This window comes from Seriola aureovittata, chromosome 15 (assembly GCF_021018895.1).
Source record: "Seriola aureovittata isolate HTS-2021-v1 ecotype China chromosome 15, ASM2101889v1, whole genome shotgun sequence".
Taxonomy (NCBI): domain Eukaryota; kingdom Metazoa; phylum Chordata; class Actinopteri; order Carangiformes; family Carangidae; genus Seriola; species Seriola aureovittata.
The window spans coordinates 3,954,210-3,972,028 of NC_079378.1; the positions used below are offsets into that span (position 1 = coordinate 3,954,210).

Consider the following 17,819-nt stretch of genomic DNA (forward strand, 5'->3'; position numbering starts at 1 on the left):
AAAGTGGGAATAAATAAATGAGCACACCGAAAATATAAACTAACCTAAGGTATCATGTATTTGTGTCAGAAAGAGTAATATTGTTTTTGGCTTTATTAAATTTTGTCATCACAATGAAGCTGTACAAACAGACTGGGTTAGGGTTTCAGTTTTCTTCGTGTTACAAGATATCTTTTATTTTAACATCCTCATATTCACAGACTGACTTTATCTGTCATGTGGGACCATGGATTTGTTAAAGCAGTGCAGTTTAAGTAAAAAAAAGAAAAGAAAATTTCCCATCCACCTTGTTTAAGTAGCAAATATATTTGTCCTCATCTCTGCGCCCATGGGTGTGTTGGTCTTAGAACGAGGTGTGGTCAGGCGCATTGCTATTTTGAGGCAGAAGAAAGTGATTGACCAACAAAAACCTGGTCTTAAGTCCGTGGCGCAGTATTTCACTGTTATTTTAAGGGCGCAGCCCTTTATGTTCTCTGAGGGGAGGCTCCCTCTCCCACACTGCGAAACGCCCTGCACTATTCTAATAAAAAAAGACCAACAAAGAAGATTCACAAGTCACACAGCCGTGACTGTGTGTAGCACCCAAAATTAATTCATCGCACATGCATCTGTTAAACCGTAGCCAGCGACGATATCTCAATCATGTTCAAATGTCAAATGTACTCAGTGATAATTTGGTTTACAGGGCACAAACTGAGACAGAGTACAAATTAATACTGTTTATAGAGTAAATAACAGAATGAAAAGCACATCAACACAGAGAAATTAAATGTCAAATGAAAAACACCTAAAGCTGACCAAACACAAAAGCATCTGATGACAAACAGCGTTTGTTGAAGTGTCTTTGGCAGATTATAGGTAGAGAGAGGTGTAGAATGCGAATAAAAATTAAAAAAAGATCAAATTTATGTATTTCATGCCTCTGTAACCTTATGCCAGAGGCCTCTGGCATGTCCTAGCATTCTGCTAAAAAAACAAAACCTCTTCTGTTGCTATCTGACCTTTCCCTGAGAGAACGAGAACAGGAGATCAGCTCATCTACAGAGGCACCATGGCATTTTGTTGGCCTCTGATTGCAGGGAGCTCGCATGGACCACCCGGCATGCAGGGGCTGCTGCTGTCATGCTCTGTGCATACAGTAATGGGCAACAAACAGGCATAGCCAGTCCTGCAGTCCACCTTCTCTTTGATCTCTCTGCCATACGGTTTAATATTACATTTGGAGCGTGTTGACTGAAGAGTATTACTGTTTATATGGAACTTATCTAGAAACGTGATAGATGCTGGTTTCAGAAATCTCAGAAGCTTTTCTTCTGCTTTATTCTATGAAAATGTGGAAACCAGTTGTTTATTTCCAGAGGAATTTACTTTCTCTATGCACCAACGACTAAAGACTATCACTTCATTGGAATTAAATAACTGGATGTGGACTATTAAGTACTAGGGAAGTCACAGTACACGAAACGTTACACAGTTCAGTATGTACACGGGCTGCAGTTTTTTCAGTACAGCAGGAAAAACAAAACAAATACTTTTGAAAAATTTAAAAAATAATTGGGGGATCCTTGGCCGTATTATTTTTATTATTTTTATTTTAAATACACCAGAATATTGACATGGAGTATGGTGATTAAGAAAAACTAAAAGACTATTAAGTAAACAGCTGTTGATGCTTAGATTAAACAATATTTGGAGCCCTGTAATAAACTTATTTGTGTGATGCTGTGATTTTTGTCTCTTCAACATTATCTAAATAACATGACAAGGTTCTTCCAGCTCTGGTTTTTCATTTCTGCTCACCACACTAACAACACTTGCTATGTCGTACTTTCCTCATAGGAGCTAATTAGCATTAGCATTGTTTAACAAACAGACAATAAGTGTCCCCTAAGTATTTATGTTTCACACATGCTAAGATGTAGACTTAGTGTATTAAAGTAATTTGCCAGTAATTATTTGGCTTTTTATGTGGCACCACAGTGAATGATCTGTTGTGTATGGTTCGGGGCGACTTCAGGTACCACACCTTTACACCCTCGCTGATCACCGTGTTCATTTTCTCTATAATTAGCTCCAAATTATATCATCCTCTTTCATAAACCTCTCCAAAAATCCAGTTACTGATCTGCTACTTTTGAGGAAATTAAAAATGACGGGACCTTTAAGATAAAGCTGACTTTTCTATTTCTGCAGTGGCATAAATGTTTGATTACTGATTACTGAGGTAGATGAGCTGATTTACACCGAATCCCTCACTGTGTGGCCAATTTGTGAGTGGAATGGTGGGAATCGTGTAGTAAGGAAAAGCTTTGAAAACCCCATTGTCTGGGGACAGCATAATTAAATAAACCTGTAATGTTTATGCGTATAAGTAAAGTACGTTGTTTTGCTCCGTTGCCTGGTTGTTTACTCTTAAGGTCAGCTGGCTGCGGAGAGATGGATAGTGCCGTCTTGAGCGCTTATGAGGTGAGGCAAACAATAAAGCAGATAATTCCATTGGCATAATAATAACGGTCTTCTTGCATACAGCAGACACTATTTCATTTCCACTGAAGTGGCTGTATTCGGATCTGGCAATGCAGTGTGTGTTTTTCCATCTAGCAGAGACAGGAAAGCTCCGCCATAACTACTTGAGACTATAAAAACAACCTACAGATGCCTGGCATCCTTCATATTTATGACTCCAAGATGACAAGGTCAGATGACGTTGTTAGTGAAGAAAAAAGTTGCAGGATGCCATGTAATGCCTGGAGTGGAAACAAAACCAAAGGGTTGCTGTCTAAACCCTTGCATGCCCACTGAGCAGAAGACTTGGCTTTTCGCCCATGTGCTGTCCATCACCCAGGCTGAGAGCCGACCACTGACAGGGTGTGATTTAGACAGATGGATGGCCAGACATGTGTTGTTTGTTGCCGAGAAGGTCGGACAGCAGTGTGGAACTTAACCGCCGGCTTTGAAACCATAACTCAGGCCCGATCCCTGTGTCTGCAGGCTGATTAAAAATGCAGCACCGAATTGTGCATTTAGGCTATAAAAGGGGGGAAAGGATCAAAATAATTCATATCACAATCGGAAAACTGTAATTACGCCATTATGACTCAACGATCAATCTGGTGTGAAATGACTGAACTGTGGAGGTATTTATGGGCAGCCCCTAATGTTGGAAAACCTTCAGTAAACAAGCAAGGGCATAGTGTGCTGCTGCATTGCCAGAAATGTTGGCCACTATTATACACCAAAACTTTTTTGTTAAACACACCTTGATATAAAGATGAACATCAGGTTGATAGAAAGCCTCCTAGGCCCTCGTTTCCTCACAGTGGGAAACCTCCTTTTGTGGGATTATCAACCAGGACATGCCTGTTATTTTTAAGCATGAGTGTTGTTTCAGAGTTAGAAGTCAGAGCAGGACTTCTGTTGCATTTGTTCTGTCTCGGTCTTACTTCACTACACGGCAACACTGAATTCAATCCCTAACCCAGATGATGGATTGAATAAAACATAAGATTTTTGTCCAGAGTAAAGGATCATCGCTCACACCAAGATGAAAATAGGCTTTGATAACACCAGCAACAGTCAATGGACTGGGAACAATAGAAACTCCACGGCTGCAAAGAGTAGCACAGCAGCGACTGTCAAAGCACTCCACTGATTTGTCAAAACAACATTCTTACACTTTCCTTCCAGCTGCCTCAGCTCTTCAGCAGAGTCTTCTGTTTTGTGTTGCAACTTTATCAGGTAACATCTTTGGATGGACATAGTCAGGGCTTGTGATCCCGCGCTGCACCATATCTATTATTTCCCAAAGCATTGGCTGGTGTTTTGGTGTTAGGTTGATTTAAAATTTCGTCAATAATATGCCCAAGGCAGAACCAACACAAGCTGCAGAGTGATCTTCTACAATGAAAGTACAGGTTGAAGTTAAGGCAACAGCAGCAGTCAAATGTAAAGGAAAAATACTTGAGTGTATTTTATTTCTTACTTAATATATAAAATATTATGGAAGTCAAATCCACCTAGACGAAGCCGAGTTTGTGTGGAAGAGTTGCATCGTAATAAATGTAAACTCACATTTCAGAAACGTGAACTTGACTCGACCTCCTCTGACACTCCAACACACATCATGGTTGTTCTTGTTGCTGCAGTCATTATTATTTTGAATCCTTCAAGTGCCCCTATTATGCTTTTTGGTGCTTTTCCCTTTCCTTTAGCGTGTTGTATATAATATAGCCATAGCATTTTTTGTGAATTGAAAACGTCTAAGTTACAAGGCCACGGCAAAGGGAGTTATTCTCTGAAATGCCTGCAATGCCTCGCTTGTATACCTTAGCTTCTCTTTTGTAACTTATCTACATCAAATTCCCTTTGTATATACAACTAAATGATGGTGGAGGTTTACTGCACAGTCGCTTGAGAACAGCAGAATAACATTTTACTAGCAACATTAGCTTTTTAGCACATTTCCTACACACACAACTGTTATCAAGGACATAAAGAAAAACTGTTATTTACAGATTTTGATTGAAAGACAAACTCCACTGTTCCGTCACACAGTAAGCAGGTGATGGGCCTAATATTTACCAAAGAGAGACGTTCTGCTGTAATCTTGCTGTAGATGTTTGTGCTGTCCATCTGATTCAGGCTCGATCACGTATGGACGGATTTGAGAAGTTGCCATTTCCGGTCAATTATATTATGTTAGTTAGTTTTAGTTGCTGGTTACTTAATTTTACATTTGCTCTCAGAACCGCCACACCGGTAAGAGGAGGAGGCGGCGCTCACAAGCGCTGGGTGTGCTGCCCCTCAGCAAGGCTTCCAGAAGTTCGGCCAATCACAAGAAAGTGGACTTTTAAGGAACTTGAGCTGAGGGGCTGCGTAAACTGAGGCGCTGCTGTTTGAGATAAATAATGCATTTTTTGATCTTTGAATCATGCAAAGCTACTCTAGTGGAGTCCCAGAATAGAAATGTAGAGCTGGGTGCGAACATAATAGGTCCCCATTAAATCTAAGGAGACTATTTCTGTGATCATGGTGAGCAGTTTACTGTGTGACGGAAAACAGTGAAAGCATTGATGGAAGCTGATGGAAAAATAGTTACATGTTTAGAGAATGTCATTGCCTAGATTAGCCTGCCAAATGCTAAACGCTATATATGCTAATGCTTATATAAATATCTATGTAGACACTATATAAATAAAATAATATATTTGCTAACATCAGCCACCAAAAACTACTGGTAGTTTAGCTGCAGCAACAAAACTTGATGGACGGACGGTGGACGGAGCAACAGCAGCTGATATGATCGTAGCAGAGGAGTAATAATGTGAGGAGTCAGGTTAACTGATTGGCATCAGCTCATGCTTCACACAACGTCTGCCTGTGCTCCTGAACTTCACTCCTGATGGGACATGAACCCCCTGTGTTCCACAACCTTACTGTTTGCTTACTAAAATGCAAGTCTGGAATCAATCAGAATCCATCCATCCGAAAGAACATAGATGTAGAAAGCAGAGGTAAAGATAGATAAGTGTCAGTCATGTTGTCCCAGCATTTCATTTTCTGTCTCTGTCTCTCTCTAATCCTTTCAGACAAACCGGAGGTAAAGATTGTGGTGGAATTTCCTCAGGGTCTGACCAGGGAAGGAGAGAACCTGGAACTGACGTGTCAGGCCAAAGGCAAACCCCAGTACGGCACACACACACACACACACATACACACACACACACATACACACACACACACACACACACACACACACACACACACACACACACTTTAACCAATTAAAAATAGCCATAGGGTGGGAAGCCAAACCTACTGGCTCACAGATGCACGATTATGTATTCATGCACATACCTTGACTGCGTGCCTCTTGGTGTGTACATGTGTCTCATTGCAGTGGTGAGTGGAACGACAGGTAGGTGACAAATCAAAGGAAAAATAAATGAATAAATTAATGACTGGAGGAACATAATGAATGCAGATGCTTCCACACAGGGCACAAGTGGGAACAACTAAATGGATTGATCACACTGAGTTACATCAAAAGAGAAAACGTAAACAATTCCAGTACTCAGACATTAAAGACAGACATCTGTCCACAGGATGCTGGTACTGTGTGGAACTTTCACAAACTGTTAGTACTAAAAAATGAAAAAATATGAAAACAAAACATATGTATTATTAGATTTAATCCCCGTCTTTTTGTAATAAAACCTCTAAAGCTCTATGTCCAAATTCACTGAAAGGATGAAGCGGTGAAAAATAGTCTCTTTGTTTTAATTTAATCTCCAAATAGGGGATGGTCTGGAACTCAGCAGAGTAGAAAGGATGGAAATGTAATGTTATTTGCAAAAAATGAAAAAGTAGTAGATTCAGTCAGTCTGGCTGTGCAGTATATAACAGTGATGAAAATATGGATATGAGAAACGGATGTAAAGGCAAATATTAAAGCACATATATAGTACATATTGATATTATAATAACACTGCAGAAATTCCACTTAAGGCTGAACCACCCGATCCTTGGGTTACACTGTACCTTTCAAGTCGAAGAAGCAAATAAGTCCTCCTCTCTGTGGTGAATAGATAATATTAGACCCTGAAATAAAAAGAAAGTGCAGTAAAACAGAGAGAAAATAGAAACTCACTGTTCATCTTGACAACTGCAGAAGCAGTTACAGTATAATTTATGTAAAAATGCAAGGGTAACTTATGGTAGTGCTCATGCTGAATAGAAATGTAAAAACATAAAATGAATGTCTCTACGCTGTCGTTCACATTCTTCATAATATCAGTGCCATCATCATCATCTGCTGACAACTGTAAGAAGTCTTTATCCTCTTTTTATGGGAAACAGATCATATCAAACAGCTTATCTCCCAGCTTCTCTGAGTGTATCTGTAACCTCTCATATTAAGGAAAAATAATAACACTGTCTATATAGGTGCATTGAGTGAGTGACTATAGTCAAACAGAAAACTACTGTTTCCTGTGCTTTCAATGTGCCACCGATACATTTCCAAGTGAAGTTTTTCTTTTAGTTCAACCTACTGTTAATGTCTGGTCCATTTATATGTTGGACTAGACTAGACTTGTTTCAGGTGAAACCACTGATCAATTCTTGAGCCTTACATAATGAAAGATTTCAAAATAACACCAGTACCTAATGATCTCTTTAGCTCAACCTTTGACACAGTAGACCATTAAAATTAGTTTAACAGCCTTGAAAAATGGTTTAGCCTCAGGGAAACTGTTTTAAACCATATTTGTCAAACAGGACTTTCTTAGTTGTTATTGCTTATGTTTATTCAGCTGTGGCCGCTCTGCCCTGCGGTGTACCCCAAGGCTTTATCCTTGGCCATCTGTGGTTTTTTTTTTATTCTATTTATTTATATGCTTTCATTTGGTCACATTATAAGTAAACACAACATGCATTATCATCTGTTTGCAGATGACATACAGATCTATGTTCTATTAAAAACTGGTGAAAAAAGCAACCTACCCCAACTGTTACCTTCTCTCTTTGATTACGATGATTAGATTCGGTCCTCCTAAGTCCATCCCATCCTGCAGCAGTTAGTACAACATGCATTTGAATCTTGCAAAATCACCTTGTTGTTGTTTAAAATGTGTCCTCATATTTTTAGAGATTTTATTATAGTTTTAGTTTCCCAGCTCCACTTTGTTTTATGGTAGTGTTGTCTTCTATATGTCTTATTTCTTTATTTTGTTGTTGTTTTTACTATTATGAAATGACCTTTCATATTTATAGTGTTGTAGGAGATTGTGATGACCAGGTTGATATAACTGAGCAGCAAGAGACGTTGTCAAAGCTTCACATTATCTGATTTTAGTATGAGCTCTTGAAAATCAGTTTTCAGTCTTCATGATATATAAGTTGCTTTATGAGACTGTGGATTATGTCATAGTTTTAAGATGAGAAGTCAAAATACCTAGAAACAGAAGTTGTGCCACAGTTTTAACATCCACTCATCTCTAATAAGCGACTGGGTCAGTTTTGGTTATTGTTGAATTAGCAATGAATATTGGCTCTCGGAAGTTGAAATATCACCACTCTGTGGAAGAGGAGGCCAAACTTGGCACATGAAGTTGAAGTGGTTGCACTCACCATTGGCTCTAGAACTCTCCTCACTGGGGCCAGAGATCACTTCTAATTAGGAGATGAAGTTTCAGCTGATGGATAACAGGGCAGCCTTGATATAAGTACATGTTGTAGAGAGTAAAACTGTGTCTAAAACTGTGAATAATGTTAGACCTGAGGCCAGACAATTCTAAATGACCAATGCTGGATACATAATCACATAATTGAATGGCTGCTATTTTCCTTTTCAGGACTTTCAAAGGGGAAATTTGAAACTGGCCTGTAATTATGAAATACATCAGAATTACTGTGTGATATTTTGAGCAGGTGTTTAATTACCGCTACTTTAAAGGTGGAGGGCAGAGCAGAGAGGTGCATTAGTAAGAGCGGAGTGCGTCCTAATATCTACCAGGTACATATTTCGCAGGATGACAGATGTAAATAGGGTGTTTTTGTGCTAATAGTCTGAAGGTATGTAGGCAGACCACGTGAGACTGAGAGAGTATGTTGATGGACTTGTGCTGGAACTGAACAGATTAAGCCAATTTTGTGATTAAAGTTAAAAGATTGTTTGTGGTACACAAAGCTGAGCGTAGAGAACAGTCACAGAGTCTGGTTTTTTTCCACCGCATCAACGATGAACTTACAGTGGCATTTATCTTTATTAATCAGTTCTTTGAAATGTCTGAGCATCTGAAAGCTCTTGCTAGTCGCTCATTAGGCTATTATTCCACATAAACACAGGTGTTGGTTTGTTTAGATGACTGATCTTTGCTAAATGAGATGTAATGGAGTGTAAATGAAGCCATTAGGACGAGCAGGGTGAGAGAACTTCAGGCAGGGGACCTGCCGAACTACCCAAACATCAATACAGTGCCGGTGCTGTTGGTATCAATCACAGTATGTTGACAAGGCAGTTCAAATTTGAACAGAACAAAATAATCATCAGATGAAGCTGGAGTTATGAATATTACATTAGAGACAGGAATGTGACCAACTCGAAGGTTTCTCTTTGTGTTCCAGTAAATTCAAATATGGTGATGAACGACAACCTTAAAGAAAAAGGCCAGTACTCCAGTAAAATCTTGCAATGGATTTCACTGGAAAACCACGATCTTTCCCAAAGCGCTTTTGTTGGCTGTGTCTTTAACCACAGACGAAGGTCAGAACAGGAAACCCAGGCTGTGATGTGACGGTTGTGGGCTGGTTACAGCTGCCATCCACCCCCGGCCTCCTCCCTGTCATAATGTAGCAGCGGTTCATTCATTCAAAAGACGTTGCCTGTCCTGCCAGCGATTACGTTTGTCACCGCAGCGTGACCAGGAACGATTCTGTTATATGTAAACAGAATTTCTAGGAGACGGGGTTGTTCAGAGCCACCTTCTTCAGGCCCTCAGAGTTGAAAGGTGTTTGAAATTCAACACATGTTTTTCAGGGAAGTGTTCCGTTAAGGGGATTAGTGGCATAAATGATTAGTGATGATTAGTGGTTATTATTGAAATTTTAATTGAATTGTAATTGCAAAATTGAAATTTTGTTCTGTTGAGGTCTTGAGCGCAACTGTGCGCTTCTGCCAACAAGTTTTCTCCAAGCAGGCGGAACCTCGAGTAAACATAATCCATTGAGTGTGAATTGTGGTTTTGTGTCTGCGATCTGCACAGATTACTGTGTTATTTTGCTTTTGTTTTGTTTTTCTATCAGTCATTTATTTACCTGAGTTGTTGTTGTGCCCCATACCGTGCAGTCACCTTCACAACTGCCTATGCAGCCAACTCTGAGACGATTTCATCATGGGTGGGGTCACAGGTCACATTTACTGGTCACTTCTGGTTGTGAACCGTGCAGGTGGGTTTGCAAAGCTCAACCAGTGCAGGACTTTGACTCTGCCTTAAGCTTTCTAAAACTATTTAAGATCTTCTGAAGGGTACAAGAACAAGAACATGCAAACACACACACACACACACACGCACGCACGCACGCACACACACACACACGCACGCACACACACACGCACACACACAGAACCATACACCATGTACTTCTGAGTTCCTCGCCAGCCCCCCACAGTTTTCATACTTGGCATAGAGACAAGCGCACTACCCGTAGTCATTTTATAAAGATGAAAACACAATCAATACAGTGAGCCGGGAATTGGAAGTCATTTTCATTAGAGCTGCTGAGAGTTGTGCAGTCATTACCAGCAGATAGCACAGGGGGCCCCGTCTGCAGGCAGCCATTTGTATTCTAGACGCCTGCCCTTCTTCTCTCCTTGCAGCCCCATCTTACCTCTTTCGTCTATCTCTGTCTATCTTCCTTCTCCAGATTCACTTTTCCCTTCTCACAACATCCCATCCACCTATAGAAACTCCTTTTTTTCTAGGTCATGTCTCTCATGCCATCTGAGGAAATACCTATTTATTATTTATTTACATTTCATTTCATCCGGAGAAAGCTTGTAATAGACACGGCACTCTCTCTTTCAAGCAGTCCACCACAGCCATTAAACACACTTGTGGTTTGTTTGTTTGTTTTTTTTCGGGGGGGGGGGGGGGGGGGTGCTATTGAGCTCCAACTGTTATTTCATATTTTCTCTTCCTGGATTTTTCACCTCATCTTTTTTTTTTTTTTTTCCCCCTCTCCTATTTGCTTGCTCCCTCCACACCAAATGCTTTCAAATGGAGGGAAACAAGTTAAAACACCACAACAAAATGCAACAAGAGAGACCATCAGCACACGCTCAGGGGAAATAACAGTAGCTGGCAGTGGCCATTGGAAGTTGCTGCAGCAAAATAGAGGTGTTTTGTCTTTTTCTTTTCTCCTCACCCCCTGTGACTCTGGGCGCTCTGAGCTCATTGTCATAAAAATGGAATCTGTCACCCCAGTATAAACCTCAGTCGAGGTACAAAAACGAACAAATACAGACACTCGGTAGGCGCCCACCTACACAGCAACACTCATAAGTATACAAGCATGGAAAGCCTGTAATTTCGAGACAAAGCTGCCATAGTGTTATTGTTGCTTTTAACTCTCCACAAAGGGAAGGATGTCATTTTATTATGTCATGTTTTTTTTGTTTTTTTTATGTCCTAGCTCTAATTGATTAGCTTCTCTTTTCTTTCTAGTTAACTGATGCTAGAAACTTCATAAAACAAGGAAGTGAATTTGTTTAGAGTAAGGTCAGGCTATAATTATTGGAGAACTAGTAATCTGTTAATAAATGTGGGAAAAGTGTTGTTATATAATGGACCCTCAAATAGATGTGCACTGTATTGGGAGAATAAGCATCTATTTGATAATGATGGTATGGTGTTAGAGGTGCCTTTGGATATAGTACTGATAAAGAGAATTCTTTTTGGTGGTGCACAAGCAGAAAAGTACCAAAAAATGATCCATATGTTGTTTATTTCATCTAATATTTCATTCAACAGTTTGTAGTCTGGGTTGAAATGAACACTGCGTCCGTTAGGGGCCAACAATAGTTAGATCACTCCTTCCTCCTATCGCTGAGATCTTACCTGTGCTCTGGTTTTTCTTCTTCTCAGGCCACAACGGGTGAATTGGGTGAAGGTGGACGATGATGTGCCATCCCATGCCGTCATCACCGGCGGCGACCTTTACATTGAAAACCTAAACAAGTCCTACAACGGAACCTACCGCTGCGTGGCGTCCAATTCAGTGGGGGAGTCTTACGACGACTACATCCTCTATGTCTATGGTACGACAGTCAACACTTCGCCTCCGACACTTTACTGTCTCTCTTTGCACCTGTATCTTTCTACTTTTCTTTGTTGTTTGACTCTTTCCTTCTGTCCTTCAGATGCACACTCTTCTATATCTAGTATCACTTACACAGTTCATGTCTGACATATTGCATTGTTTAAAAATCTCTAACCTGCCGACCCCCATGTGAGATCACACGTTTCATCTCAGTTCAGTATTCATGCACGGAGCAGGAAGTCCAAGTGTTTTATGCAGTCAGTAACACCACAGAATCTTGTCCCATGAACCTTAACACCAGAATCATTTAAATGTAGACTGATGACCGATTTACGAGACTGGCGAGTTGTTAGCTCTGGCGCTCATTGCTCGCACCTTTAGCATACTAAACACTCCATAATCCAAAGTATGCAGACTGACTTTTAAATCAGGACTCTCTTTCAGTAGAGGTGCAGTGTACTTTTAATCCCTCCTTGCTTCCAGCTGCACTGTGCATGTGGACAAGGCCGGAAGCTTGTCGTTACACTCTGTCCACTTTGTTCACTTGACTGTGTTACCTTCCATGTACCTTGATTTGGAAAAATGAAGTCCTAAGGCTTATAGAAAATATAACTGGATAGATATGATTAAAAAAAAAAATCTGAAATATTACTTTTTTATGTTTTGGCTTGTCAGAAACTTCTTTGGGGGTTAGATTGTGTAATTTGGGTTTATGAACTCAGCATTTCTAAAAAATCCTGGCTATGGCTCTGAGCCTAATAATCTAAAATCCCGTGTAGCAGGCGTCTCATCTGTAGATGAAGGTATTTGGCTGTGGCGGACAATATGTGGTTCGTTCTACACGTAAACTGGATTACATCAGCTCCACTCAGTCATTGGATTTCATGTGTATGTGTGTGGAATGTATGGATTTTAATATGTGGAGTTGTATTACATGCTGATGTAAGTCCAGGCAAGTGAAGTCAGGTTTATGCCCTGTATATAGCCCAAAATTACAAATCATAAATTTGCCTCAAGGTGCTTCACAATCAATACAACATACAACACCTTCTACCCTTAGACCCCCGATTCAGGTACAGAAGAACTCCCTAAAAAATATTCTGCTAACGCTCGGCATAGTGTATACCGGTCTTGTTTGTTTTTTTTGCCTGGACCAAACCAGAAACCCAGCTTGTGATGAATATTTGAGAGTGGTGGGTATGTTTTGTTGACCAATGGTGCTACCTCCTACAAATCTGGGGTAATCCTTTAACCTGCTTCCACCTACTGCTGGCAGATTTCTTTATTTCTGTGGTTTCCATATTGACCGAGCATCCTCCTCTTTTTCTCTATGGAATTCTCTCATCCTCATAAGCATTATCTCAACATGCTTTTATACTGTTGATACCAATAACATTTTCTCCCCGAGCAGGGCATTAGACTCTAATGCGCTCATTTTCTCTGGCCAAAATTACTTGACAATCACTTTTGGTAGACCCTGAGCCCACTGAGAAATGATTTGGCTGCTATTGTCAGAGGGAATTAGCAGAGTGAAAAGAGTACTTTTTTTATGTAGGGGAGGAAAAGGGACGCTCAATGCCTAACGGACAGCAGCTGAATGGACGTTATTTACAGCAGCGAGAGTTGATGTGCTAATGATGAGTGCAATAAAGTGACTGAGGTTCTGTTGCAGATCAGGAAACGGCTTACTGCCACCTGCTATATTACAGCTGCTAGTTTAAACTAACAGTGCAGTGTCTGTGTCTCTGCGTCAATACTCTGGTTTCATCTTGGTCAGAATCAATTTGACACATAGATCTTTGGGCTGAATACACCTCACAGTACCAGAGAGATAAGAAATGCCACAAAAAATACATATTTGTATTACTTACTAATCTAAATTAAACTAATAGATAGCACTTGTTGCATATCAACAATCCTTACTTGTATGATTATGTTAGAATCTAGGAATGTTTGAAAGGAATTTTCTGATTGGTAAGTATTGGCTATATAAAGGCTGATCTCGCTCTGATCCTTTGTTAATTTTAAACCATTGTGCTCTGTGTACAGCCAGCTGTCGAAATTTTTCCACTGAGACATTTTGCAGCAGACTGATCCTGTAAAGTGCTGCTGACAACTACAATTGTACTTCAGTGTTTTGTTCGTGCTGGGATTGAAGACAGGCTGTCCAAATCCTGTCCAAGCCTCCCTGTCACAACAGGACCACACTGACAACCTCTCTCCACAGATATTAGACAAAATAGCCTCAGGACAACACACATTATATTTTAGGAAGCCGGGGAAAGCTATGATGCCAGCAATATTTTAGGATGCAGAGCCATTTGTGCTCACAGCTGTAATATGTGTAAAACAAAAAGATGTTGGATTTTGACTCAGATTGGTTTCATTGTGACATCCTAACTCATGTCATTTACATCTAACATACTGTAAATGGATCAACAAATTTTGATCAAGTTCCTTAATATTTTCATTATTTTGATTTTTGGCAATAGCTAGTCAACATATTTGCCTCTGTAAATAATGGCTTCTACTATATATACATAGTGTAGTCCTGGTTACATGCCCAAAATTCAAATTGCATTCCCCAGAAACATGGTATTCACAGGAAATGATGTATTACAGCACTGCATGTAATGCAAAAGACCTTAGTTGGTGCCTGCATACATTCCACATAATGCATGCACACGCCACATTCAATTCTGAGTTGAATATTGCTGTGGTGGAGGACTCAGTCGAGTGTCAATAATGGAAGATTGAATCCTCTCAGCCCACAGTTTGGCTGTGCTGTAAACAGGTCTTGGATTTATTATGAGAACTGGATGCTAGACTCCAGAATGGCTCCCATCAATTCCATTTGAAGTTGCTAATCTAGTGCAAAAGCCCAATAATTGTCCTCTGCTGATTATTCATCATTGCGCTTCCATGTTGTGCAGCCCAAGGCACATTGGCATTAGTGTCTCTCTGGGGGGTTTTTTATGTTGCAGTACCGGGGTTTGCCACTGGGGTAAAATGGCAATAAGGGTGCCCCCCCCCCCCTTCAACCCCTGTGTTGTATCTTTAATAAACCCATAAAACAGACACACCAGGGACCTGCGTTATTAAAACACACTTACCGTTACCACAAGTAGCCAGAGGATCAGGCGTAAATGTTAGTAGTTACTATGGTGAGAAAACGGTGTGTGGGTGTGTGTGTGTGGGTGCGTGTGCGTTTGCATGTGCAAGCAATGTGTTTGTAATCAGATCAATTACAGCACACATTAAAAACATCAATAAGAGCAACGCTTTGACTTGAAGCTATCTCATTGCTCACAGTTGCGTGATCCATAAAGTACAACTTTGCATGAAGTATGAAATTTCTGGTAGCAGGCTTTTTGAGTGTCTGTCTCCCCAGGGCCTAAACAACGAAACCCCATGGTGTGGGCTCCAGTTTGCCCCCCTCTCATCCAGCCACACATCCCCCCATGGTGAGAGAAACACAAAGATAAACACAGTAATGCAACACGTGGGCAACTAAAAGCCTTGCACCAAAAAAAAAAAAACACAGCCACCATTAAAACCACAGAGGGTCTCCATCCTTTTAGAGCTAGTCTTTTGATGACTTTGATGTGTCCGTGGCCCCCACACTACTAATGTCTACTGTAATTCAACCTTCGCCTAGCTAATGGGAAGACAGGATGTTGTGGCTGAGCTGTCAGAAGCCGATTCTCGCATTATGTTCCAGATCCCTCCGTCACACACAGACACACACACACACAGAAATACACACACACGCACACACAGACCACCTCCTGCTCCTGCTCCTATACTACCACCACCATGAATGCACCTCTGCAGTGGACCATTTACCTAAACAGAAGCTGCAGGGAGGGTGTGTATCTAGACACAAAACACTCCTTCGAAAAGAATATCAGACAAGCAGCAGGGGAGTCAGTGTATATACAGCGGTAATATTAAACATCTGGTTCTGGCTGGTTGGAGAAGATCATGACTACCTGGTTCTGCCTCCAACCAGATCCTGGTGGGGTTCAGTGTCTCCCTTGCCTCCGTAAAAGTTTGAATGCCCGCTTCAAAGCAACAATCAAAGAGCAAGGACTACTTTTCAAATCTGATTGCTGAAGAGGGTCACAATCCCAGAGTCATTTTTAAAACCATAAATTCTGTGATTGGTCCGCCACCTAACCAAGCCAGTTGAATCCAACCCCAGAGAGATGTGAGGAGTTTCACAATTACTTTCAAAATAAAATGGCAGAGCTCCAGCAGCACTTTAATAGAGCTTCACGCTCACCCCTTGCCCACCCCCAGCATTAACCCATTTCAGTAAAATCTGTCAACCCTGGGACGCACTTAAGCACTTTCAGAATCTTCCACCAGTCCTTCAGACTGCATTCCCACTTGGTTTTTAAAAGCTGTATTTCACACTGATGGTCCAGATATTTTAGCCATTATTGATTCCTCTCTATCTACTGTTATTTTCCCTTCCAATATCAACATGCCATGGTTTACCCCCCTTTGAAGGAACCTTCTCTAGATCCCTCTTTTTTTAAAGTAATTTTATACCCATCTCCAAGCTGCTATTTTTATCACAGAATTGAGAAAAGAAATGGTCTCCACCCACCCAACTAATTCCCTTTATAAATAACAATTAAGTCTAAATTCTAAATTAGATTTGAATTTCAGTCTCTCCGCTCTCTACACAGCAGTGAGACTGCCTGAGTAAAGGTCACCATTGACTTACTGCTTGCATCCGACACTGGCCTGTATTCCTATTTAATTCCCCTCGACCTAAGCTCAGTCTTTGATGCAGTGGAACTTAATATTTCAATCAGCCATCTGAAGAACTATGTTGGCATTAGGGATATGGCCCTGAATTGCATAATCTTTTTTCTGTCAAACAGGTCCTTCTCTGTAACATTCCTCTGTTTTGTGGGGTACCCCAAGGGTCTATTTTGGGTCCCCTCTTATGTACCATATATGTTCTACCCCTGGGGCAAATCTTGCATAGCCATGATATTTGCGACACGGATGACACGCAGTTAAATTTCCCGATAATATATATCGTGTACTATGCCCTGCTTGGCTGAAATTAAAAATTGGATGTCTAAAAACTTCCTGCGGCTGAATGATTCCAAATCAGAGGTAATTATAATTACCCCCTGTGGCCTCTGCACTAACAGCATAAATAATCTCTCCTCTGGTCTGGAGCCTTATCCAATAATGTTTGAAAAGAGGCCTGCAACCTAGGTGTTATTTTTGATTCAGAATTGTCCTTTGATGCTAAAGTGACTAAAGTCCTGCTTTGCCCAACTGAGGCCATTTCTTTCCTGTGCAAGTTTAGAAAAAGTCACCCATGCTTTTATCTCCTCCAGACTAGACCTGTGCAATGCACTCTGTTCTGGTATCAGCAGGCGAAACATCCAACGACCACAGTTGATACAAAACACTGCTGGCAGGCTGTTAACACATACTAAGAGAACCACACCACATCAGTCCTTGCTGCCATTCACTGGCTTCCTGTGAGTTTTAGAATTGATTTTAAGATTTTATTCTTATTTTAAGGTCTTTAATGGCCTGGCTCCTGCCTACATCTGTGATCTGCTAACTCCCAGTGAGACTGATTGCTGCCAGAGATCCTCTGGCAGGGCTCTACTAATGGTTCCTAAATCCCAATATGTCACAAAAGGTGACCAGGCCCCTCCGCTGTGGAACTCCCTGCCGGGAGATCTCAGGCTGGCAGACTCAGTGTTCTCCTTTAAATCTCTTCTTAAAACTCACTTTCATCACTTTTATCTCTTTCTTAACTGATGGTGTTTGTTGTTATTATCAAAATTATATTATCTTGTCTATTTATTAAGCTCTGGTCCTTCATTTTATGGTAGATTTTACAGTATTTATTGCAAAGCACTATGTATGCTGTATATTGATTTTATTGTATTGTTTTTGGGTGTACAGCAATACCCCAAAGCTGTCATGAAAAAACTGTGTGTGTGTGTGTGTGTGTG

General features: G+C 40.7%; 1 protein-coding gene across 6 annotated transcripts in view; it reads left to right on the forward strand.

Annotated features, from left to right (window-relative positions):
• Window positions 1–17,819, forward strand: part of cadm1a (cell adhesion molecule 1a) — a 350,946-nt gene that overhangs the window by 287,055 nt on the left and 46,072 nt on the right. For all 6 annotated transcript variants that reach the window (XM_056397312.1, XM_056397314.1, XM_056397315.1 and 3 more), the window contains 2 exons: window positions 5,589–5,685; window positions 11,646–11,818. In XM_056397312.1, coding sequence (XP_056253287.1) covers window positions 5,589–5,685; window positions 11,646–11,818 — 270 coding nt within the window. The remainder of the gene's footprint in view (window positions 1–5,588; window positions 5,686–11,645; window positions 11,819–17,819) is intronic.